The sequence below is a fragment of the Ovis aries genome, chromosome 2 (genome assembly GCF_016772045.2).
Source record: "Ovis aries strain OAR_USU_Benz2616 breed Rambouillet chromosome 2, ARS-UI_Ramb_v3.0, whole genome shotgun sequence".
Lineage (NCBI taxonomy): Eukaryota > Metazoa > Chordata > Mammalia > Artiodactyla > Bovidae > Ovis > Ovis aries.
The window spans coordinates 111864470-111890958 of record NC_056055.1 but is presented as its reverse complement, the minus strand read 5'-3'; the positions used below and the strand labels follow the sequence as shown (position 1 = coordinate 111890958).

General features: G+C 52.4%; 1 protein-coding gene across 5 annotated transcripts in view; it reads right to left on the bottom strand.

Moving 5' to 3' along the window:
• Positions 1-26489, bottom strand: part of SH3RF1 (SH3 domain containing ring finger 1) — a 157440-nt gene that overhangs the window by 5100 nt on the left and 125851 nt on the right. For 2 of the 5 annotated variants that reach the window (XM_027964644.2, XM_027964645.2), the window contains exons 5-11: positions 24623-24925; positions 23490-23600; positions 15015-15163; positions 13885-14055; positions 11393-11652; positions 9831-10135; positions 4915-5207 (exon numbers count right to left, since the gene is read on the bottom strand). In XM_027964644.2, coding sequence (XP_027820445.1) covers positions 4915-5207; positions 9831-10135; positions 11393-11652; positions 13885-14055; positions 15015-15163; positions 23490-23600; positions 24623-24925 — 1592 coding nt within the window. The remainder of the gene's footprint in view (positions 1-4914; positions 5208-9830; positions 10136-11392; positions 11653-13884; positions 14056-15014; positions 15164-23489; positions 23601-24622; positions 24926-26489) is intronic. The other 3 variants (XM_015093285.3, XM_027964646.2, XM_042243566.1) reach the window with 3 other exon arrangements.

Below are 26489 nucleotides of genomic sequence, written 5' to 3'. Positions count from 1 at the left end.
GGAGAAGCTTTGCCAAGTCCATGTTCTCTGACCCCAGGCAACGTGAGTGCAGCCACAGAGCCCAACACCCGTTGCTCCAGCCACGCCCCCTCGAGTGTTCTGAGCAGGGATTCTGGGGCGTATGGTGCCTCAGGGGCCATGCTTCTCTCCACGCCCGACATGGACCTGGGGTCCACCTGCCACATCTGCACCCCAGCCTCGCCGCTCTGCCACCTCCCACCTGAGCGAATAACCTGCCTGTCCTCCCAGCCTCCAGTCTCTTCCTGTCCCCACTGCATTCTGCACGTGATCAACACACTAACTTTCTTAACTGCCAGCTCTATTTGCAGCCATTTCTCGCTCAGTATTCTTTACAGCTTCCCACCTCCTCGGAGCAAGGTTACTTCCCAGTCTGGCATGTGAAGCGCTCAATGGCCTCAGTCTCTGCAGCTGCAGCTAATGGTTATCCCCGTGAATGTGCACACACACCTGTGCACAGGGACACAGCCCCGAAGTACAGCCTCTGCCCCCAACCCCAGGTCTTGGCTCACACGGTCCCCTGGGGGCTCCCTTGGACAAACCCGGAGTCCACCCATGTCCAACAGGCTCTCAAAGCCTTGCTCCATCTGCCCTGCGACTGAAGGAAACTTCATCCCTGACTAGACTCCAGAAGCCCTGTGCATGGTCCTTAGCACAGTACACACAGCCATCCTTCCTAAGAATGTCCAACGACGAAAGGAAAGGCTTAATTGTATAGCAAAGTGATTTTTCCAAATGTACAACGCTCCTCAAAAAGGAGTGAAATTCTGACAGAAGTTGCAACATGGATGAACCTTCAAAATATTATGCTAAGTGAAATCAGTCACACACAATTCCACCTATGAGGCGTGGAGACTAGTCAGACCGAGAGAAACGAGAAGGGGGTTTGTCAGGAATTGGGGAAGGCGGGAATGGGAAGTGAGTGTTTAACGGGGTGATGAAAAAGCTCTAGAAATGGATGGCAGTGATGGTTGTACAACAATGTGAATGTACTTAATGCTACTGAACTGGATCCCTGAAAAAAAAAATGGCAGATTTTATGGACATTTTACCACAATTTTTAAAAAGATAAATGAATTTGAAAATAAATGAAAGGACTTCCCTGGTGGTCCAGGGGCTGACTCCCCACTCACAGTGCAGGAGCCTGGCCAGGGTTTAACCCCTGGTTAGGGAAGTGGATCTCACAGGTCGCAATTAGGAATTCTTTTTTTTTTTTCTTTTCTTTTCTTTTTTTTATTTTATTTTTAGTTTTTTATTTTTTACATTTTAAAATCTTTAATTCTTACATGCATTCGCAATTAGGAATTCTTATGCTGCAACTAAGACCCGGTGCAGCCAGACAAATACATATTTTAAAAAATTAATGGAAAGCTGAAAGAAAGAAGACAGACAAGGAAGGAGCAAGCAAGGAAGGAAAACCACCCAAAGCTACGTGGCTCCTGGTTGTTAGGATGTGCCTCCTGCTCTTTTCGGACAAAGCCCGGAGGTCACAGGGGGCACGGAGGGCGGCTCACAGGCCCGGCCACAAGGGCCTCAGCCTCTCATGCAACCCTGAGACCTGGGGGATGCTGACCAGGGTGGAATGCAAGAAAGAGACACCTGCTGTGCGAAGCAGCTCCATGGACACCCCCAGGGCAGTCTTTCCGCTCCAGGCTCAGGCACTCTGGCCTCTGCTTAGCCTGGGCACTCGTAGTCTTTCATTAGCACAAATTTCCCACTTCCTTAATTTTTTTGGTCTTTCTCATGTTTTCTGCAGTTCACGTCTTTTTGTTTCTCATCTCTCCGGATCTCGCCCAGATCGAGTCCCCAGGTTCTGGGAGGCAGGGCGCCTGCTGTCCTGTCCGGGTGGCTGACCTCTGCTACGGTGTGTCACTAGCACAACCAGACTCGCCTGCTTCGTAGTTTGCTGAAGTCTGAGCGACCTGCGCTCACTGCTTCACCCAGTGGGTTTACGGTCGCAGCCTCAGATTAATCATTCCGTGGAAGCCCAGCTGCCTCTCTATAAATCTGTCCTGTCCAATTTGTATGTTTTCTGGTATGGTCCCTGATCAAGGGTCAGAGGTCCCTTCCCAGTTTAGCAGATGGGCTTATAGGTACGTGGTTATCAGTTTAAATCCTAAACTTGAAAATATGCGGAGATGACTTGCTGTGTGTCCTTTATCTGTAATTTCTTTTTGCAGGAAAAAAACTGTCACATGTACTTTACTTGCCATCCCTTCTGAAATATTTTATTTCTCCTTTCTCTTTGCCATTTCCTAGTTATTTTTCCTCAGTCCTTCCAAAATAGAGCCTGCACTATCTGCTTTATTATCTCCGCTGTCATCAATTCTATTCCGCCCCCAGAATATAGCATTTCTTGCTTGTTTTCCTCAGTCTCTCTCACAAACACAAAAGATTCCTTCTGCTCCTCAAAGAACAGGCTCAGTTGGTACCAGATCTGCCAGCATACCTCCGGGCGCCTCCCTCGCTCTCACAGTATGAGATGTAAGCAGAGCTGCCCTTTCTCCCGCTGGAGGTTAATGGGGCAGGGTCCCACCTTGAGAGGAAATTTTATTCCTGTTGTCACTCTCATCTGTAGATGAATCCCATCTCATACTAGACTGATATTAGACAGTAAAAATATTTCTGTGGAACTCTAGAAGGAAAAATTCTACCAGAAGAGCCCCACGCTCTCGCACTTTGCGGGGGCAGGAGTCGTGACATTTAGACTCTGGTGAATCGAGGATGCTAAGATCCTGAAATGCTTCTTAAATTAGACTGATGTGAAAGCTAACCTTCCCTGCATTTTTAGTATGAAGTGCTTCTTCTTTCTTAGGTTGAAATTTTTTTAATTCCAAAAGGGGTAATCCCTAAAATACATCCTTGGAAGTTTTTGAGTAACCAAAAAATTTCCTTCCCAGTGGATAACAGGATAATAGACTGTTTTCCTATGCTACTTGCTTCCATACATTTTTCCGATTGTGTCTATAGTCAGGCAGACCTAAGAAGCTGAGTTAGACACATAGCATCACCATCAATCACTGTAGGATGGCAAAAAGGCTGTGAGAAGCTGGCAAGGTTGGCTGTTAGACTCGATATTCCACTGAGCACGTGGATTATAAAAATATAAACGCGGGGCAGAAATTCTCTCCAAAGACCACTTTCCCACTTGTAAAAATGGAAATGCTTCCACAAAATACCAGGCAGAGGATCCCAGCGTGCCCTGCCCACGTGTAAACCCGCCTGCTCCTTGTCTGGAGGGGCAGCTGCCTGCGGCCCCTCCTGTTGAGATGCTCTAGACTGTGGGAGCCTTCTGTAAGCAAGGAGCCCCTCTGTGAGCAAGGCTGGGGTGCAAAAGCTTGGAGACTGGCACACCTGGCCTCTGGAAAGAGCCAGTGCTGGGGGCAGGGTCAGGGAGAGGTGGCGGCGCTGGCCAGAGCCTGGCGGGGCGGGGGTGGGGGGCTCTGGTACAGTGAAGCAGCCCCCCAGGCAGACACAGGAACCCCACCAATGACAGGAGAGCGAGCAGGCTCAGCTCACAGAGGGACCTGCACTCAGCATCGGGGGCCAAGACTGCCTCTGTGGCCCAGAGAGAGTAAATGAGTCACTGGACTGGGTCCAGGAGCAGAGGCACCCTCCCTGGAGAGCCAAGAGACACCGCAGGAAAAGGCAAGACTCTTGGAATGAAGGGGGACGTGAACTTGGGGCAAAACCTCAAAGCTTTACTGAGAGTCCAGTGGATGAGGGGAAAGACAGAATGGTTTCATGGGTGAGGCAGAAACACTTTAGGGTAATGTCTCATTTCAAAACTGGTTTTAGAAGGGTCAGAGCTACACACAATTATCTCATGCCCCCATAAAAGTACACAGCGAATGGTGTACTTTGTATTTAAGGCACATAGATTGTTTGATTAATTCTTTCCCGAGTTACTTCTGGATAATAAAGTAAGCCCCCCAAACTGTCTGAGTGCAGGCCTCAGGTTTCAGTGGGTATTTCATCTGAAATTCAGAGTTCAGGTGGATTTACTTCATTGTAAAGTATAACTCTTTACAGCAAGATCCTGAATCATTAACAGAAAATACTGCCCCAAAGGCGACACTTCCACAGATGAGAAACATGCTCTGTGTCAGACGCAGGGACACGGGGACTCGAGCCTGCAGAGACAGATGGCACCTCCTCCAGGAAATGCTTACATACTCATGCTGAGGTTACGGGAAAACAGTCCTCTAGTTTCAGAGTGCTTCAGGCCATCTTCCAGGCAGCAGACCATGCTGCGCTTTTAATTCATATCATCCAAGCAAGTTTTTGTTTTTGTTTTTTTTTGCTCTTGGATCAGCTTTATTTTTTTCCTAGCAGGTTTCTGTTTTATTAAGTAGATTTTCTTTCCTAACATGCTCCAAGAGCCCCAGCAGCGAAACAGACAGGACAGCTCCCATTTGTAAAGGTGACTCGAGGCCACAGTCACTGAACGGGGCTCACTGTTCTGCGGGTAACGGAGCCCCGTCAGCGGGTCAGCAGGGGTCGGGCCAGGAGAACCCTGCCACACTCTGGCTCAGGAAGAAGCTGAAGAGAACTCGGGGGACGGAACACTCCAGGTGCCCTACAACTAGCAGGCAGTGGTGTTCATAAACCTTCGATAAAAAGGGCTGAAGATGAAATGAGGGTGGCTGGCTGGCCGTGAACGAGGAGCCAGGAGAAGGCAGGGACCAGGGCTGCCGTGAGCACTGCCCCATAGAGGAGAGCTCTGGAGACATGATGGAAAGGGGTGAGGATGTAGAGGGGACCGCAGAGATGGAGCGCGTCACCCAAGGGGCACAGGAGCCAGCGCCGGCTGTCACCGCAGACCCCAGGAAGGAGCCGGAGATGCCGCGGGTGCCACAGACCTGGCAGCTCCCAGCGCCAATGACAAGAACCCACCTCTCGCACACGGCGGGCCGCACCTCACTGGCTGTGGGGCCCAGGGACGAGCAGGGTTGCCGGGGGGGTGGCGCCACTGGGGCCGAGTCCAGGGAGCAGGACCTGCGCTGGGGGCCGGGGGCCACGGCGTCCCCATCGCAGGGCCCGGGGCAGGCGCAGGGGGGCCCCGGGGGCCCGCAGGACAGCTCGGCCCCCAGCTCAGCATCCAGCGTGGGTGAGGCCGGCGGTGATCCCCGCGGCTTGCGCTTGGTGGAGGCCCCGGACAGCAGCTTCAACAGCCCCTTTTTCTCTTTCTAAGAAAAAAAAAAAAGTGCATGGGTTGGAGACATGGTTCTGCTGGTAGAGTTTCAAGTTCAGATTTGAGCTTTCCAAGGGACCCCTGAGGGTGTCTGGGACTCCTGGTCTGGCTCCTGGGGCTGTGCGCTCAATGCCCTTCCCCTCTCCGCACAACCCCCACCCACCTGCGCATCTTCCCTGGTTCTGGACACTCAAGTGCTCATCACCAACCTCCATGGAGGTGGGATGAGCAGATAAAAAGGATGGGAAACCAAAATCCCACCAATTCACTTCCCAGGCTTGGTGAAGGCAAAGTAGACACTTTAGGACAAAATGGAAATTTCAGACAATAGCTTTAATTTCCTGAAATTCTGCCTGTTCTATACTCAACTAATAGACCTGCAGCTTATCCCTTATAGGGGATGATGTCTTGATCAGGGTGAAGGGCTAAGTCATTTTCACTCATCACTGTTGATGAAATTTAACAAACCGATAATAACAGAAGTCAAACCATATCTGTTGTGCAAATACTTCTTTAATTAAAAAAACAAAGTCGTGTCCAACTCTTTACGGCCCCATGGACTATAGCCAGGATCCTCTGTCCATGGGATTCTCCAAGCAAGAATACTGGAGTGGGTTGCCATTACCTTCTCCAGGGGATATTCCCCACCAGGGATCAAATCTACATCTCCTATATTTCAGGCAGATTCTTTACCAAAAACAACTACAAAATTAAGAAAAAAAAGCCCATCAGTATAATGAAAACATTTTGCGTCTCTTTTTGCAAGCAAGTGTCTAAATGAGAATTACTCCCATCAGCCTCACGCCATAGAAGCCACCTCATGGGTCTTGGTCTCCTGGGGTCTTTTCCTTGTGGTCTTGCTCTGCTAGGAACCCAGATCCAGGGCTGGCTCTTCTCTGTGCCCAGACCCCAAGTGTCAATATTCTTCTGATGCCCAAAGTAATAACAGCCATCATTTTAAATTGCTTTACTAATGTGTCAACTGGGTCATCAAGTCCTCTGACTGAAAACACAGTCCGAAAATACAACAGTTGAGAGAAATAACCCTTTAGAATGCTTCCTAGGCAAACTGGGACTAGTAAGATCCACTAACAGGGAAGGAGAACTATAAGCAGCCCTCAAGGAGAGAGAACACCGAGGAATTCTTCCTGAATACTGACTTAGTTCCCACTCAGTCAAATATCCTTTGGGCGCGGTGGCGGGGGGTGGGGGGATCCGTAACAGCAGAGCTCAGTGAGAGACAGTCTGGCCGACGGAAATAAAGGTAAGCATTGATCAGACGATCAACCATCCCAGGCGGTCTGCACCACGGGCCCCATTTACCTAGCGTGGCCCACAGCACTGCTAACCTGCAGGGCAGGGATTCTCCCCGTAAAGGTCATTACAGAACACCGAGCAGAGGTCCCCGAGCTACACATTCGGCCCTTGTTAGTCATCCATTTATACAGTAGTGTGCGTATATCAATCCCAATCTGCCTCTCCCTCTCTTACCTCCTGTTAACCATGTTTGTTTCCTACATCTGCGACTCTACTCTGTTTTGTAAATAAGTTTGCTTGTGCCCTTTTTCTTTTTATATCCCACACATGAGCAATATTATATGGTATTTGTCTCTCTGTGTCCGCCGTACTTCACGCAGTGTAACAATCTCTGGGTCCATCCATGTTGCTGCAAACGGCATTATTTTGCTCTTCCTTATGACTGTGTACATGTCCCACACCTCCTTGGCCCACTCCTATGCTGACGGATACTTAGGCTGTTTCCACATCTTGGCTGCTGTAAACAGTGCTGCTGTGAACAATGGGGTGCACGTATCTTTCTGAATTATGGTTTCCTCTGGGTATATGCCCAGAAATGGGACTGCTGGGTCACACGGTTACTCTATTTTTCAGTTTTTAAGGATCCTCCACACTGTTCTCTGCACTAGTCATCATATTTACATTCCCATAACAGGGTACAAGCGTTCCCTTTTCTTCACAGCCACTCCAGCCTTCTCATTTGTAGACTTTTTGATGATGGCCATTCTGACCAGTGTGAAGTGATATTGATACCTCACTGTAGTTTTGATTTGTACTTCTCTAATAATTAGTGAGAATTGATCTTAAAAGTTACAAGAAAATATATGCATGGCCTGAAATTCAGAAGGAAATCCTGAAGCTTCAAGAGCAGTGGGTGGGCTCTCCAGAAAGAAGCTCCAAGCACACACTGTAAATCACTCCAGCAGGTGAAGGTGCAGAAGCTCCCAGTGATGAAGGCACTTGTGTGATGCCCCAGGAAGTGATGATGATGCCCCAGGAAGTGATGATGATGCCCCAGGAAGTGATGATGATGCCCCAGGAAGTGATGATGATGCCCCAGGAAGTGACAGAAAGGCCTCCACAAAAAGATCAGGAGAAGGGCCCCCAAGAAGAACATACCACGGCTGTGGCAAGTCAAGATGCTGAAGGCCAGAATGAACTTAAACTTACAAAAATGCGAATGACCAAAAAAAGTGGGGGTAGGGTGTGTGCTGCTTTAAAGTTTTGTTGGGAACAAGAAAGACATGGATCTGGTGCCTGGGGTGGATGGTGGTCCTCAGACGCATGAAGAGTCCCTTCCAGACTAGACAGGAAGAACAAACCTTGGTAGGAGGGAAACGGGGGAGCAACTGGGATTCAGAGATGAAACCACTCCTCCCAACAGGCTGATCCACCCCGGCGGACTGAGGAAATTAACAGCTGGAACACAACTGATCTCTGACAGATCCTGGTGAACCTGGGACCAAGGTCGACTCAACATGCCAAAGAAAGGCTTGTGTGGTGCTCATTTTCACAGATGACCACAACAGTGCTTGCAGACCACCTGGGAAATCCTAAAACAGGGTATCTGACGAAAGGCTGACTCAGAAAAGGAAGTGAGACCAAGGAAGTCTCCTACACGAGATGCGGGCTCACAGGTTACAGCAGAAATGGTGAGGCGACTGGGGGACTGGATGGGAGAATGAGAGACAGCTGGATCTCATCCAGGCATCCGCCAAGCTCTCTCTGCGTGTCCTGGCAAGAGGACAGAGTGATGGGGGTGAAGTGATGCTCCTTGCACTAATCATGGGTCACTGAGTTTACAGCCATTAGGGACAACCTCTTTAATGAACTGGGAACATTAAATGAGGTGGCAGATTTAGAAAGGGAAATTAGAAACCTGTGACATGAAGAATATGGGGGGGAAAGCCCTCAAGAGTGAAGCCTTTAAGAAAAGATGATAACCCTGAACTCCCTGCAGGGATCACATAGAAAGGAGACCATCATTTTCTATGCAGTCCCTCAAAGCACAGCGAGAGGGTCTGAAGTCACAGGGAGACAGGTGTGTGCTGACTGAGCTTTCCAGGAGTTCGAGCTGCCCGAAGACAGTGTTGACGCTCCGCAACAGGACACAGGGACCACAGGGCATCCTAGCAGGGGCCAGTGGCCACTTGTCAGGAGGGGGACTGAGCGGGGCAAACAGGTCACTGCTCTCTGCTTCTGGTGTCATCTCCCTCTGGCCCTGATCTTCCTTCCTCCCTCTTCCTTCCTCCCCCTTAAGGAGATCCCTTTGCTTATTATATTGGGCTCACTCAGCTAATCCACTCATCTTTAAACCTTTAATTGAATCACATCTGTAAGACCCCTGCTGCAACGTAAGGAAATGTATTCTCAAATTTCAGGGATCAGGACATGGGGGCTGTTATTCTCCCTAGCACAGGCTTCCTGCAGATTGCATGAATCCTTCCTTCGGAGGCCTGGGCTCCAGAGCCTGATGCTCTGAGACAATGGCCCCTGATGCCTTATCCTGGAACCTTCAGATCTAAGCTGTAAAGTAAGTTTACTTTCTGAAGATCCTGGCAGGGTGGACCGCATGAGCTTCAGTACAAGTTTAATGTAGTTAATCATAAACATTGAACTGATACTGATCTTTTGCAAAAGCACTCATGTTAACTCAACAATTAAATATTAACTTCTTAGTAGGCTACATTTATTTCCTTATAAAGCCCTGCTCACAGGCTCCCTGGTCATTTAAAGAGCGACGTACATGACTGTGAAAGCAGGTGTGACCCCACAGCTGCCCAGAGCCGGCAAGCGGTCCGGGGGGGGGCACGCGTGAGCACGGAGTGGAAGTCACGCCTGCAGCACGATCACCAGAGTCTGCTGCAGGCTGCTCTTTCTGTGCACGTTTCACCACCACACACGCCTCTGTCTACAACCCAGCCACAGGTCAGTCTTTCAAACATAGCTTCCCACTTACAATTTCTTTGAAATTCAGGCCCAAAGGATCTTTTTTTTTTTTTAATAAAAAATATCAAATTAGAAATTAATTTCCCCCTATATCTCAAGTCAAGAGAAAAACTATCCACATCCACACAAATTATAGTCAAACACAGTGCAGGAGCAATGAATCCACCAGCAACACTTTGGATCTACAGTTCCAGCTCCTTCATATCCTAAGTGCATTTCTGCAGAACAGTTAACTAGAAGCAAAGCTCACTCACCGGGAGGAGTTCAGGGCAGCGAGGGGGTAGGGGAGTGAGCGGCTAGGGGACAAGCCCCAGAGCTGAATGGAACCCCACCTCCCCGCACCCCAAGTGGGTCAGCAGCTGCTGGGGCTCACCTTGCCGTCCTTGTCTGGCCTGGCTGCCGAGCCGCTGTCAGGAGAGGTGGGTGTCCCTGGGAGCAGGGTCAGAGGGCGGCCGCTGGGCTCGGGCTCCAGGGAGGCAGCAGGGATGCTCGCTGGGGCTGTGGTGCAGGCCAGGGGGCCTCCGACCCGGCCCAGGCCACTGGCAGCCGCGTGGGCAGGGGGGCCCAGTGGGGCAGGGGGCTGTGGCGACGCCAGGGGGTGGTGGGACTGCCCCGGGGTGCTCTGAACCTGGATGGGTGTCACGGCTGCTGTGGGACGCTCCTGGCTGTGCGCTGAGACTGGACAAGGGAAGAGAGGAGGAAAGCATGAGTGGAGCCTCGCTGCTCACTGAGCCCTGCGCGTGTCAGTGATGAGAAACCGTGGCAGTTTAGACACTCTGACCCTCGAGGGGCCCCTGGACATCATCCCTCCCTGATCCCAGGCAGCGCCCCGCTCGGTCCCGTGACACAGGGTCTGCTGCCACGCCTGCCGAGTGACAGCACGGCCACAGCACCAGGGGTGCAGGAGCCCCCCGGGCTCTGGCCGAGGCGCCACCCCCACGCGCCCAGCTGGGCAGAGCAGCCTGGCCCCAGTGCCGCTTCCTATTCTCCCTCTTCTCGGAACCTGCCTTCCTGCTCTGGATTTCCGGATAGAGCTGAACATGTTTTCTCTACCACTGTTAACCAAGACCCCTGGGAGGTTTTAAACGCTTCAGGAAGAAGAAAGCTACTTAAGGTCTGACTGTGTCTGAAACAGAGCAGTGACTAAGCTCATCCCAGCACCCGGACGGCAGTCTGCGGGCTGCGCCTCCGCAGCAGTGGGACCCCAGATGGCTGGTCTCGACCACAGAAGTCACATTTTCAAGGACTATCGACATTCTCAGGACCCGCCTGGTAACAGTTTCTTTCAGACCCGTGGTCTGGAGACCAGGCTTGGACTCACAAGCTGGGCAGGCGAAGCCAGATGAAGCCGATGTAAAGTGATGGTGCTGAGACTGTGCTGGCCCCTCTTCCTGTTATTCAGTGTCTTCTTCCACCTCCCTCAGCAGATTGCCTTGAAGTTCCACCTTGCTCTCTCAGACTGTCCTAAAGTGCCACCTTCCTCTGTCAGACTGTCCTAAAGTTCCACCTTGCTCTCTCAGACTGTCCTAAAGTTCCACCTTGTTCTCTCAGACTCTCTTAAGGTTCCACCTTGTTCTGTCAGTTCAGTTCAGTTCAGTTCAATCGCTCAGTCGTGTCCGACCCTTTGTGACCCATGAATCACAGCACGCCAGGCCTCCCTGTCCATCACCATCTCCCGGAGTTCACTCAGACTCAGGTCCATTGAGTCCGTGATGCCTTGCTCTGTCAGACTGTCTTAAAGTTCCACCTTGCTCTCTCAAACTATCTTAAAGTCCCACCTTGCTCTGTCAGACTGTCTTAAAAGTTCCATCTTGCTCTCTCAGACTGTCTTAAAGTTCCACCATCCTCAGACTGTCTTCACATCCTCACAGCCTCTGGTGTACAAGGTCTGAGGCTGCTCAGGCCCCTCTCCCAGGGCCTCGGCCCAGCGCCCACCTGTCCTTGCAGCGCTCCGGGCCTGGTTGACAGTCATCTGTCCGGACACATGCAGCAGGACCTTAGCCTGGGGGCTCGTCTGGACGTGAGCTGCCGACACCACGGCTGTGGGGACCCCGGGACCGCCAGCCACGCCGTTCCCCGGGGGCTTCTGGGCAGGCCCGCCTGCAGGGGGAGGGTTGGCCGGGACCCCTCCGCGACTTGCTGGGCCAGTCGTCAGCATGGGGACTTTGCCTTGGGAAGCGCTGGTCACGGCCCTGCTGAGACAGAAACCCAGTCCGTCAGCAAGAGGGAGAGAGGACGACCAACGCCAAAGAAAATGGTGCAGAGCCTCAAGACGTAACCCTGTAGAACGCGGTTATCGGAGCAAAGGTAAGAGCAACGCACTCAAGGAACAGCGGCCCCGAGGCAGAGAAAGCTCCGGAAGCCTCTTCTGAGGGGAGAGGTCGCACAGCACTCTGCTGGTGACATGGCTCCTCGGCTCGGCTCCCCTCCGGGGGTAACTCTCGCCCGGGCTTCCTCTCGGCCTGTCAGAGCGACATCTAGGCTGTCACAGCTGGGCTCACGTGCGCCTTCTCTGTACCTGCCCGTGTACACGCGCGAGTGCACGCACATACTTGTCACGTCCCTCGGGCTCCCTCCACCCTGCCTCCCCCTCACCTGCGTTTCAATTCTGTCATCCCAAGCAGCCTGGCCTTAGGCCCGGGACCTCGCGACTCTCCTCTGTTTCAGGTGGATTTCCTCTATGACCCTTGATTACAAAACACGATGTGGAGTCCTATCAGTCAATTCCCAGTGAAATGCTCCTGACTCAGTACAGGTTTCCTGACAGCAGGGCCACGTGCAGCGGTTGCTTCCCACCCTTCCTGCGTGCGCAGTCACAGCAGCACAGCTGGCCCGCAACAAGTATTTACCGGCTGAATTTCACTCCATTCGGTTCAGTGCGGCTTTATGTAACGTACTTTTTAATATTCTAAATTCATTTAAACGACAGTTCTATAGATAGAAACTTTCTACCAAGCAGAAGGCTTCATTAACTCAAACCTCATTATTTACCATGAGGAATATCAGAGAATTTTCCATCAGGAAGCGTCTCTCCAGAGACTTTTGATAGTTTGTATTTGAGTCTTAGGAAAATGTTTTCTTCAGAAAGTCGACATGTGGTTGTTGCTTGGTTTATCTCCCTTAGTTATTGTGGTTTTTGTTTGTTTGTTTTATCCCCCCAGGGAAGACAGAGCTACCGTCTTCTGGGCTGTGAATGTGGATTTTAGCATATACCAACAAGAACGTTCACACTGATGAAAAATCTGCAAGTCTAATTGGAGCTAGTGTTCTGTTGCCATCTGCAATGACAGTGATCTTCATTGGATTAGGCTGCCAGCCAGCCTGAGGATTGCGACCGACATCTGACAGCATGTCAGTTCGTTCAGCCACTTATTCAAAATCAGGGGCTTTGAGAAATGATTTAACACAAATAGGTTGGACCGTTTATTAAGAGCCCACTGGCCAAAACCCGGGGTTTTCTCAGCACTGACCCCATCATAGGTCATCACGATCATTCCAGGGCAAGCTTCCTCAGTGCCCAGAACGGGGACTATATTTAAATACAGTGAACAGTGCATATCAACACATCCCAAGTGCTTGCCTCCTACTATCCTAGAACAGGTTTCTCAGCCTCGGTGACACTTGGGGCCAGACAGCTCCCTTCTGTGAAGGCTGTGCCGTGCCCTGCAGGGTGCTGTATGCATCCCTGGTTTCTATACACTGGCGGCGAGTAGCACCTGCTCCCCCATCGTGACCATCAGAAGCATGTCCAGACACTGCAAAAATCCCCTGGGGAGCAAAACCGCCCTCCCCTGAGAAGGGTGAGGGACTCACGTCATGTTAAAGGAGTTTCAGTTCTGATTGCATTATAAAAAGCAATTTTGAGAATTCAGACATAATCCCCAAGCTATGGGAATACACACCTGGCTTTCAGCACCTCCTCACTGGGTGACCTCAAATTGGTTAACCTCTCCACCTCAACCTGCTCACCTGTTGAGTGGGGTTCATAACAGCACATACACCAGGGAGCTGTTTGAGGACCTGGCATTAACGTGCAGAACAGAGAACTCTGAGTGCCAGGTGTCAGGTAAGCATCACATAACCAAGAGGATTAATAACATCACTTGTGCTTATATTAAACAGCACTAATTTCCTAGCAGAAAAATACTGAAAACAGTGTAGTAGAGTCTTCTCACATGTGACTTAAAAGCAAATAATTTAAAACCGGCACCTGTATTGGAAGAAACTTACAATTTCACACGTGAAGAGTAAGCTAAAATCTTGAGGATTAGAAGGGACTTTGGCAAATACAGGCAGGGACCTCTACAATGCCGGCTGTGTAACACAGAACTGTAACATGAGAAGGAACTGTGGATAGGCTGGAAATCATGGGAAAGGACAAAGCTTCTGTGTTCAGGGCTCAGCAAGCCACTTGCTCAGAGCCATACCTCGTGACGGGGGCCACGTAATTGCCAGGAAAAACCCCAATCTTGCTGGTGTGCATGGACGTCCCCTTGAACCAGCCGTCCTGGCAGCGCTCGAACACGAGAAACATCTCTCCCTTCCTCAGCTCCAGCTCATCCTCTTTCCGGGGAGTGTAAGGATAAATGGCGACATACCTAGAAGAGGAAAAAACATCGGACTTCAAGGTGAGTAACAGACGTACCCCACGATGTGCAGGACTCTTCTGTGGCACGAAGCCTTGAATGTTTTGTACAAAAAAAACCAGAAAGTAGAATCCTTTAATCTGTGGGCAGCCTCGATCACTGTCCACTGAACGGCAGCCATCCACTCTGAAAAGGCAGAAGCCGCCTGACTCAGAACCTCCCACCTGGCCCTCCTGGTGCAAAGGTGATGATCCCGCCAAACGGTACTCGTGGGTGTGGAGGAATTGATGCCAGCCCCCGGCATGCACACCTGCAGCAGGGCATCAGATGCCCGCTGGGAAACTGGGCCTGCAGATGGCCCTGGTGAGACCTGGGAAGCAGCCTTGTTGAGGACATGTGGTCCAAAATCCCGCCGGGAAGCTTGGCACACAGCCTCTCCGCGCACACTGAACCAGCAACGGGCGGCACCTGCATCCGTGGGCTCAGTTGGGGTAGACGCTGAACTTGCGAGTCAGAGGCAAAGCAAGTCCAGATCACGGACAGAGCCCAACAGCCCATCTGCACAGGTGACAGCCACCGACACAAGGAGAGTGGCGGCAACGTGAGCAGGCACCAAGTGTTTCCTGGGTCAGTGTGCACGGAGGGGCCTCCGCCCGCAGGCTGCACTGAGCCACGAGCAGAATGAATGGAGTAACCTGACTCTGGACGCTCACTGCAGGCACCGCCGCACCTCCTCTAGGTCTGACCTGCGCGGGGCCTCCCTGTCCCCTCGCTCCCTTACTTGGGGATGAAGGTGGGAACGAAGCCCGGGTAGCACTCGCGGAGGAAGGCCAAGAAGGCCCAGCCTTAGAGTACGAGCTTCCTAATCACAAACACAGTGGCACCAGTCTGGCACCAGCTCCCCCCAGAAAGCTGTTCTCTGCCTCTCTACTTGGGTTCGGTCCAGGGGCAGAAAGGACCCCCACACTTACACGCTGGGGCGGGGCTGTGGCCGCGGGTGTGTGGTCTGGTCCGTGGGTCCAGCTGTGGGCCTGGGGCCCAGCCCGGCAGCAGCAGCTACAGCAGTGCCCGTGGGGGTGGCCGCCTGGAGAGGGGGCGGGGGGAGAGGAGGATTCAGAGTCTGGAGAGAGAAAGAAAAAGAAGGAACAGATGACTTATTTACATCTCTTCCAGTAAGTGGAAGGGAAAAGGAATCAGAAACCCATTAAAAAAAAAGACATCGGTGGCATCTACACAGAGCAGCAGCTACATGCTATACCCAAGCCTCCTTTAAGACTCCTCTCTATCCTCCTTCAAGGTCTTAGGGCCACAGAAACCTTTCTAGCAAACAGGTAAGTAACCACAACTGGGAGGAGGGAAAGAACAAAAATTACAAGATTGCGTGCAATTTCAAGATTAATGGCACTTCTAAGCACAAACTAGGATCAGGATCCAAATGCCTCCCAAGGGGCAGCTCTGACAGCACAGGGCTTGCTGGGGATGAATTTGTGACTGTTTCTGCAACCCGAAGCTTCAACATAGTAGCAGACAGTCCAGCTGCACTGTACACCATGCCCACAGAAGAAAACCTCGACGTCACGCCCAAGAAGAAAATCTCCTCGGACATCTGGGCTTCTCAAACCACAAACAACAGTGAGCCACGACTGCAGGGCCATGCTGGCTGCTTCTGTGTACTCCTTTCTTGTCAGCTCTGCCAGCTTTTTAAGCTCAGGACTATCAAGGCTGGTAATCTTTAACAAGTACCCCGCAAGCAGCTGCCGGTCCCTCGACAGGCTCTGCCCACAGGACTCCACACCTTTTCAGAATCAATGGAGCGCCTGCTACTTTCTAATCTACACAGCCCAGATCATTCTTTAGGGTCTGGATACTGAGCAAACAGGCACACACAGACTCGCCTGAACCCCCACCTTGCCCAGCTGCCCCAAATCTCTGAACCACTCAATGTAAAACTGCATCAAGGGAGAAATAAGGAGGCTAAAGACTGCAACTTGGGCAGGGAATGTGGTATCTCCATGTCAGAATAACGGAAGAAAAACCCCATGGTTTCTGAACACGGAGAACACCAATGGCTTTCTGTCGTCCGGGAAAAAAATCTGACACTTCATTAGCAGTTACTTCATCGGCCTGTTAAGTTACACGGTTCCAGAAACACTGCAGGAGAGAAGAACCTCAAGTTCCCAGCTGCACACTGCAACTGTCGAGCACATTGTGTTCCATTTTCCCACAGCGGAGACTTTCCCCACGCTGCGGCCCAGGCAGCACAGACTCACTGATAGCGCTCCCAGGGCGGGCAAGGCCAGCTGGACAGTCGCACAACAGGCTGCGCTGCGACTCCAGGTGGGCACACACGGGGCCTGGAGCCCTCATGACCCTTAACGAGGAAAAGGCTGAGCACCTGAGCTGCTGGTCTCAGGACAAGGTGGGAGAAACAAAGCTAACCCCGGTAGGAGCCTTGGCGCACGTGACCCAGGTGGGCCCGCTGGGCCGCCGCACACAGCGGCACAGGAGCGCCTGAGGTCACCACTGAGCCGTCTCCTCTGTGTCTCTCCAGGCCCCACCTCATAGCTGTGTGGCTGTGGAGGCGCAGGTGACAAGTCACAAAGGAACTCAGGCCACCCACCCCTGGAAGGACTCAGAGTCAAGGGCCCACTCGGCTCTGAGAATTCCACTGGCAGAGGCAAGAGAGGGAACCTGCACCTTCATGTCAGCAGAGCCTGTACTCACTGGCTCTAGACAGAAGAAGGCAAAAAAAGAGAAGGAAATCTATAGGCCTGATAAAAACATAGGCCACACTATGTTAACAAAATGTAAGAAAAGGTCACGAGAGTCGGACCATAAAGAAAGCTGAGTGCAGACGAACTGATGTTTTCCAACTGTGGTGCTGAAGAAGGGAGTCCCTTTGACTGCAAGGAGATCAAACCAGACAATCCTCAAGGAAATCAACCCCTGAATATTCATTGGAAGGACTGACGCTGAAGCTCCAATACTTTGGCCACCAGATGTGAGGAGCTGACTCACTGGAAAAGACCCTGATAGTGGGAAAGACTGAAGGCAGGCTGAGAAGGCGGCAGACAATGAGCTGGCTGGATGGCATCATCAACTCAGTGGACAGGAATTTGAGCAAACTGTGGGAGATGGTGAAGGACAGGGAAGCCCCTGTAATCCACGGGGTCACAAAGAGTGGGACGCGACTGAGTGACTGAACCGAACTGAAGAAAAGGTCATCTCCCATAGTTAGTAAGTGCAGAAAGGAAATGGTTGGTGTGCATGAATTTTATAAAGCGTAAGTTAGACTCGCTCGACATCTGGCACACCCCAGCACTGGGCTGTGTGTCTTCGGGAGAACACGCACGTGTGTGTGTGTGAGTATGTTGGAGGGTAAGCACACAGAGCAGACATCCTAACTGGATTCCATGACGTGGCCGTCCTGTGAGGCTGGTCAGATGCCAGGGCCCGGGCACGGCCAGGGCTGGGCTGGCCAGCAGGCCCCACGGGTGCTGGTGAACAGCCCACACTGAAAGGCCCCAGGGACGGAGATGCCTGGGAGGAGCCTGCTGCGAGCCGTCCCGCGGGAGCCACAGCCTCCCCCTCGCTGGGGCCATCTGCAGCTGGCCTGCTTTCACTGAGCGCTGCGGAAGGGCTGAGGCTGTGGCCGGGCCTCCGAGATCTGACACAGGGGATTGGCTGTGGCCTCGTGGTCGCTGAGATGAGGTTCTGCTTGTACTTCTGCAGATCCAGACCCTCTGCTACCGGCACTGGTGTTCGGACACCATGAGGATGTTCCCTAAAATCAGGGCTCGGGGGTCAGCTGATGGGGGAGGGTCAGGTCCGCCACATCCAGACTGTGTTCCCGACCCACTGATCTTGGGACAAGGAGGCAGCCCAGGGCTAGTGTCAGAAATGCCGTGCAGACTCCAGTCCCCACTCAGCCCCTGCAGGCCGCCCTCAGTTTCCCTCCAAGAGCAAAGCATCCTGTCCAGGTGGCTGGCTCCAGGTTACCGTCAGGCCATGAGACAGTGAGCGAGAGTTCAAGGCCGTGCTGCGGGCCCCTCTTGGCTGGTGCCCCCTCCCCCCTCCCCTTCCTGCGCGATGGGCCACTTCGGCCAGGGGACAGTGAGGGAGAATCCAAGGCCGTGCTGTGGGCCCCTCCTCACTGGCGCCCCCTGCCCTCTCCCCTTCCAGTGACCAGTGCTGAGATGCCCAGGCGCTGAGCTCCACGAGGTCTTAACCATGGGTGAGGGCTACGGGCCGCTGACCAGGAAAGCGCTCTGCTTGGAGCTTGGGGTTCTGGCTGTAAATGATCTGTCCTCTCTTTCTTTAATTAACTTTTTTATTGGAGGATAGTTGATTTACGATGTAGTGTCAGTTTCTTCCCCACAGCAGTGATTCAGCCTTACACAGACACATACCCACTCTCTTCCAGGCTACATTAAGGGTCCATTTGTTTCCCGACAGCCCTTTGTGTGTGCACCCTCCTCTCTTTCTGGGGTAGAAAGTGACGGCCAGCGTACGACTCTGGGCATTTCTGAGTCCTCTGAGCAAAGATCATTAAACACCCTCCAATTCCATCCTTCCTAAACATCCGCTTCCAATGAATCCACTTTCAACTCTGTAAACACTCTGCTTGTGCTGTGAACTCAGCTGCTCGGCCAGTAGAGGGATAGTGGCTGGTCATCCCCTCGGCGAGTGCTGTCACTAATTCCTGCAGCATCAACCCTTGCACACAGCAGTGTGTGTGCAACTGAGTGTCTCGCCTTTTTTAAACGATGAGTTGGAAGTAGAAAAATGGAAGCGCTGATACTAGTGATTAAAAAACACAGGCATCAGGATTCAGTAAAGTTAAGAAGATGGGAAGTGAGCTTTTGTCTCATCTGGATACCCAGTAGAATTAAGCCAGTCAGTCGCAGGCAAAGCTATGAAAAAAAGGAAAAAAATGAAAGTACTTAAAATGCTCGAAACAGATGCTTGGAAGATGGTGTCTGAAGGGGAGGTGTAATTAAGGATCTGGCAATTAGGAAGATTAATTAATTCTCTCTGGGAATGGACCTCCACTCACAGCTGCGGATACAGGGCTCTATCTCTGACACATGAGGAGAGGGGTGCACACGTGCTCCCCGACTCGCAGAAATGATGCACGCGGCCCTGTGCTGTCCACGGAGCTCTCAGCAACATGGCTCTAGCGCCCAGGAGTGGAGGCTCGGGGGCAGGCTCTGGTGGTTAGGATCCATGCGGCCGTGGAGCCACACGCCGCCTCTCTGTCCCCATGCTGCCGGTGCCCAGCTCTGCCCACAGGAGGCGCAGATGCTCAACGTGGTCTTTCTTTGGCAATGAGAAAACCTCCCGTGCTTCCACTGCCCTCAGGACAGTCTGATACAGATCAGGAGACCCTGGTCCCCGAGATGCCGAGCCCTTCTCTGTGGTCACTGTGAAGCTGGTTCTGCTGCTGCTGCTGCTAAGCTGCTTCAGTCGTGCCCGACTCTTCGCCACCCCATGGACTGCAGCCTACCAGGCTCCTCCATCCATGGGATTCTCCAGGCAAGAGTACTGGAGTGGGTTGCCATTGCCTTCTCTGAAGTTGGTTCAGTTCAGTTCAGTTCAGTCGCTCAGTCATGTCCGACTCTTTGCGACCCCATGGATTGTAGCACGTCAGGCTTCCCTGTCCATCACCAACTCCCGGAGTTCACTCAGATTCACATCCATCGAGTCAGTGATGCCATCCAGCCATCTCATCCTCTGTCGTCCCCTTCTCCTCCTGCCCCCAATCCCTCCCAGCATCAGAGTCTTTTCTAATGAGTCAACTCTTTGCATGAGGTGGCCAAAGTACTGGAGCTTCAGCTTTAGCATCATTCCTTCCAAAGAAATCCCAGGGCTGATCTCCTTCAGAATGGACTGGTTGGATCTCCTGCAGTCCAAGGGAACACTCTAGAGTCTTCTCCAACACCACAGTTCAAAAGCATCAATTCTTCGGTGCTCAGCTTTCTTCATAGTCCAGCTCTCACATTCACACATGACTACTGGAAAAAGCATAGCCTTGACTACACGGACCTTAGTCGACAAAGCAATGTCTCTGCTTTTGAATATGCTATCTAGGTTGGTCATAACTTTCCTTCCAAGGAGTAAGAGTCTTTTAATTTCATGGCTGCAGTCACCATCTGCAGTGATTTTGGAGCCCCAAAAAATTAAGTCTGACACTGTTTCCACTGTTTCCCCATCTACTTCCCATGAAGCGATGGGACCGGATGCCATGATCTTCGTTTTCTGAATGTTTCACATCCTGCCAATTCCAAAGGTGCCACTTCTGCCTCTCCAACTGCCAAGATGGTCCCGCCCCTACATCCAGGGCCCTGCTCTGACCCTCCACCATGGGCCACAGGGGCCAAGTACATCTTGGCTCTTCTGAGAAGCTGACATCGTTTACTTTGAGGTACACACACACACACACACACACACACACACACGCGCGCGGTTTAGTTGTGCTTACACACAGTTAGAATGCAATGTGACTTCAAGTTCGCCACAAGCTGCATGCGGCCTGCACTGCCCCAGCTACCCTGTGACATCTTGTGACTAAAACCTCCTGGCTGGCCCCAGGGGTCACCCTCCCTTTCACAAGGTCCTTTCACAAGGTCCACTGCTGGTGTGCAGAGGACACAGGAGCAAGATCTGCATCCTCCTCCCCACAGAACCAGGCAGAGGAAAACCTGCTCTGCTGTGAACAGTGGATGTGTGAATTACATGGAATACCAGAGTTGTTTCCAATGTTAGATATTTAACATTTTAACTATTACATGTGAGACAGTTAGGACAACACGCTCACAATTTCATTTTGCATAAAAGATTAAACAGTTTTACCTTGTGAAACAGTGCTGGAAATACCGCTCGCTCCCCGGTCCAGCCATGGCCTCAGGACCTAAAACCCACACCAGGGAAAGGGTGGCTTCCTTCCCATCACGCCACCTGTTCTTGCTGTGACTGCACTCTAGGTTTTGGGAAGATCTCACATTTTACACAGGACACTCGCCAGGTTGATGGAAGATTCAGAGGGCACCTGTTATGGAGATTTCCCCACTTAAACCTAACACATTAAATCCAGCACTCCTGCTTGCCAACTCTGGGCTCTGAGAGCCAGGCGTCACCTGGGACAACAGGCCGTGGGCCTGCTTATAATTAGTTTTCCATTAAGCGGAAGTGGCAGAGACACATCGTTAATAAGTCCTTATGCTGAACATTCAGGCTCTCTGATATGATCCTGAGATGAAGTGGCTGGGTGTAAATTAATTCTGTGGGTTCGTGTTCTCTTGTGATCGCTGCTCAGGATGCCCTAGGGTGCACCCAGCTGAGAGTAACTGGCCATTCCCTCCTCGCAAAATAATCAGCCCACAAGGGCTGAAACACAGCCAGCTCCGCATCTTTCCACTAATTAATTTTTCTATGGGCAGAAAAATCAGCCATTTTTCCCTTAACAAATCAAGTTAGAATTTTGCCACATAAAAAGGTCATTTGGAAATGAAAATTCCAATAGCGTGTGAATGTACTGGGGTGGGTGGGAAGGAAGCAAGGATGGACAGACAGGGTCTTCTCCGGAGATGAGAGGGCAGGAAGACTGGGAAACTTGATTCTGGGTGAAACACTCAGGGCCAATGGAACCTCAGGGAAACCACCTTTCCGTAAAAGTTACCTGACTCCCCTTTCTCCCCAGAGGAATCAATGCAACTTCTCCCACCCTACACAGTTGTTGTATCAAGGAAGCTGTAATTGTTCCAGAAACATTAACAAAAAACAGCTTGAATGCTAATTGGAACTTACTAACTTCTATTTAAATACAGGAACATGCTTACTTAACTCTACAGAAATTAGTGTACTCGTATCTACTAGCTAGATACTAATCCTGCATTTATTTATAGCCCACCTTATTCCAAAGTCAGCTTTCAACTATTCATAAAATATATCAAGATATGATAAATAAAAGGAAAATGAGGCAAAAGGAAGTGAGGAAAATACGAGTAGATGGAGCCAACAACAAGCTGTGAGGTCCCAGCCTGGGGTGGATGCAAGTCGGGCCTTCGGTCTTCCATCTTCACGACATATACAAAGTCCACAACCTGAACACAAACCAGCCCCTGGGAAGCCTCGCCACCCCTGTGCACAGAACAGAGAGGACGCTAACGACGAGCCAGACCCCAGGCTCCGAGAAAAGCGGCGGGCACGTCACAGCTGCCACCGCGCTGGCAGAGGGTGATGGGCAGCTGCCCCAGTCTCCCCACCAGGCCCCAGGTGGTGCCACCTCCGCAGGGCAGACAGGATGCCTTTCATCTTATAGGAGGGGATACAGAGGCCCAAGGAGGCTGAGTAACCTCTCAGCTGCATCATTCACGCACCACTGGGCTGGTTCCCTGCCCCAGGCCTGACCCCGCCTCTGGCCACAGCTTCCCTGGGCAGCACAGCCAGCAGAGACTCTGTGGGGTGGGCAGAGGGCAGTGGGCGGGGTCCCCCTGGGAGAGGGGCATCAGGACCCCCACTGCTGGCCACAGCATCCCCAGGCAGCACAGCCAGCAGAGATTCTGTGAGGTGGGCGGGGTCCCCCTGGGAGAGGGGCATCAGGACCCCCACTGCTGGCCACAGCTTCCCCCGGGGCATCGCAGCCAGGAGGGATTCTGTGAGGGGGGCGGAGGGTGGGTCCCCTTGGGAGAGGGGAGTCAGTGATCTCTCTCCTCACACTGGAAGAAAGAGCCTGAACATGTAACAGGGTCGTGTCCTGGACAAGACAGGCTCCCTCCCCACAGTTCACCTGCAAGCTCAGGAGGCGCAATCTTTAGAGCCTTGCTTTCTGCTTCCCAGGGTCGCGTGCCTTGTCTCTGCTCTTTCAGTTTTCTCCCCTCGGGGTTCCTCTTTGCATCAGCCTCCCAGGACTGCTCTGCTCCTCCTATCCGTTCCCCCGTTAGGGTGTCCCCCCTGTCAGATTGTGTCTGCAGGCTGCGGGGTTGTGGGCAGAATCACTCACTTCTGAGAACCCCCAGGCACTGCGGCCATACAGGCCAACAGGAGACCAGGGACCTAGAGTGGAATTGAGATCAGAGCCAAAAGTCCCTGCTCTGGGGACCAAGGCACCGCCCAGCCTGGGGAGTCCAGCCTCCTCAGTCCCTGGATAAACCAGCCCGCCTAGAAACCGGACAGAAGCAAAGGGGAATAAGTCTGCAGAGAATTGGGCTGAGCTCTAATGAACACTGAAAGAGCTTCCCAGGGCTCTTTCTGTCGCCTCAGGCCACCCACCTCTACTGCTAAAATAAAGCGCCGCTGCAGGCCTGAGCCTATGCAATTTTTTGCTAAAATTAACAGAGACAGAGGTGAAAGACAGAGACCTCCGCCACCTCCAATCAGCGTCAGCAGGGTGGACGGGCCGGGCCAGCAGGCAGGGGTGGGGGAGTGGAGGGGAGGGCTATACTCACTGCCAGGGCGGCTGGGTAAGGGGCCTCCGCCGGGAACGTGAATGAGGGGCCGGTGGTCACGGGGCTGCTGGGGGGTGGGGTCACAATCAAGCCAGTGGTACTTATGTGAACCTGCCAAGGAAACAGCAGTGAATACAAGGAAGACACCTAACGAAACAGACGAGACCAGCTAACCTTGGGAAGCCAAATCACAATGAAACACACAAAACCTGGAGTGTCTGTTCTGGGGCAAGGCAGAGTCCTGTGCAGGTTATTGAGCCCACACGTGTGGTGGGCGTCATGTGCGCCAGACGCCAAGGAGCCCCTTGATAAACACTGGTCTCGACGTCTCATGTGTAGGATCCCATGGCCACTGCCTCACGTGGGCGTGGCCTGGACCTGTCTGGTGCACGACGAGCCGGCCCATCAGCACCTCCCCAAGGATCCAGTTCAGGGGGGCTCTCTGGATGCTCACCTGTCCGCTAGCACACTGAATCTATGCACACGCTTAAGGCACATGGTGCCATCTTCAGGATCACATCTCAGGACCTGCACCTTCCCCTGGGGACCCGTAATTAAAATGCAGCTGCCCAGATGTGCCGTGGATTGCAGGCAACTGTTTACAAAACCCTTCAGGGAACGATGCCAAACCAAACTACCAGTGTTCAAAGGTGTCTTATCCAGAACACTACCTGAGATGAATTCACTAGGAAGAAACTGAGTTAGTCAGGTCCCTTGGTGCCTGTGTTGAGCTACGGGATCGATTTCCCTCCTGCTGCACCCCAGCGTGACTGCAGACAACTGGAGGAGGGTAGCTCCTGCCCAGATGGGCCATCCTTCTCCCACTAGTAAAGGTGGAAGGAAGGTGACTGCCTGCAACCTTGCTCTCCAGCAAACAGTGTCACACCAAAACTGCTGGGCTTTGTGTAACAAGAACTTAATCCTAAACCTAGTTTCCTCAGTGCCAACAATTAGGAAGAAGATGCTCAAGACAGAGACAGGCTCCGAATGAATTCCCAGGGGACCTGAAGGAACTTTCAGTTCCCTGGGACAAGGTGCTGCCAAGGTGGGGAAACCAGCACATGGCTGATCTTCACAGGTAAGTCTGTGCTGCTGGAATTCACACCCTCTTAAAGTGTTACGGCGGCCAGTACCTGAGAGGGTGCGCTGCAGGAGAGCCCGGCCAGCTCGCCGATGCGCGCCGCGGCCGCGGGGTTGCTGGAGCTGATGAGGACCGGGGGGCTGATCTCCATGGAGTGGCGCTGCTGGGCGGCCTGCGACGCCTTGCTGGCCATGCTCAGCGAGGTGAACGAGTGCCGCTTCTTGGTGTTCTTCTTGCCGTCTGGCTGTTTGGGGGCCGTGCTGCTCGGGGTGGTGGCCAGGGCGCCCTCCCCAGCCACGACCGCTGGCCCGGGGGGCTGGTCCCACTCGATCAGCTGCTTGGCTGCCGAGTTAAACTGCAAAGCGACAAGAGAGACGAGGTCACACGACAGGGACTCTCGACACACCCGTGTCTAAAGCCGAGTGTCAGTCCTTCAGAGTCTCCGTCTGCGAGTACAGGCCTTTCCCACGTGCAGCGCCTTGTCTCAACATGGGGACTGCACTATTCCTACGTCACAAACAGATGCTAAACCGAGAACAAGTAATTCCAACCTCACACCAACAAGGTTGAGAACATATTCCCCCCTCAAACACCTTTAGAATATCTAATTGCTTTTCTCACTTAATGACAGCTTATTGTATCTAGCTCTGGGTTGTATACATAAGCATGCCTTCCATGATTGGCTGTCTTTTGTTGTTGTTGTTGTTGAAGGATAATTGTTTTACAGAATTTTGTTGTTTTCTGTCAAACTTCAACATGAATCAGCCATAGATATGGTAACAAAGATTTATTTCAGCCTCCAGAGGAAACGCAGAGAACGGTGAGCAGCAGGCTGTGTGGTCAGCCTGTTGACACCGGTCTTGGCTCAGCCAGGCTGCTTCCGGGCAGTGACCGTGGCTGTGAGCATGTGCACACTTCCAAGGGAATTCACTTCCCACCTCCCTGCCCTGTGCAGGGGCCTCGCAGAAACATCAGTAGAAACTCCTGATTACCATCGTTCCGTCACATGCCCATTACTTTCCTGAGCTTACATTTTGAATTATAACAGGCTAAGACGTGAAACCCAAGTCCTGTTGACTGGTGAACTGGCCTGTTTGAAAAGCTGCCTGAGTGCAAAGCCAGGGCAAAGCTGCCCACGGGGCTGGGAACGCCAGCAAGAGAGGAAAAACACAGGCAGCCTGTGCTCCCCGAGGGCAGAAACAATACTTCCAGAAAGCTCCCATGACAGCCAGCTGCACCCAGACAGTGCAGTAATGGGGAACACGGAGTGCAGTGGGATCTCTTAACCAACATGCAGACGACAAGTAACCTCCTCAGAGGCGAAAGCTGCTCGGTCGTGTCCAGCTCTTTGCGAGCCATGGACTGTAGCCCACCAGGCTCCCCTGTCCATGGGATTTTCCAAGCAAGAATACTGGAGTGGGTTGCTGTTCCCTTTTCCAGGGGAGCTTCCCAAACCGGGGACTGAACCCTGGTCTCCCGCATTGCAGGCAGACTCTTTACCATCTGAGCCCCCAGGGAAGCCCAGCTGCTCAGAGGGAACCTGGAAACCCAGAGGAGAGTGGACACTGTCCCGCCCCAGCACTCTGCAGACCTCTCTTTCCGTCCTCCTTCCAGATGTACTGTCACATCTTGAGAGGCGAAGGCTGCCTCCCACCTACGGTTGAGGATGTCCTTCTAGAAGGATGGGAACCCTGTCAGTGATGCTCAAGGACTCACTCTTGCTCTGGCAGCAGCAGCTTGGGAGGCGTGGTGTCCGAGCCCTGAAACCCTGGCTCCCTGGGGACTCAGTCAGAACCTAGTCTGACAGTTTTTCTAGCACGAGCTCATCCCTCCTTCAAGGCACGGGTTCTTTCCACGTGGTAACTTTTAAGACTTGTGGGGAGTAGTGCCCGCTAATGCCCAAATGCTGAGGGTGCGGG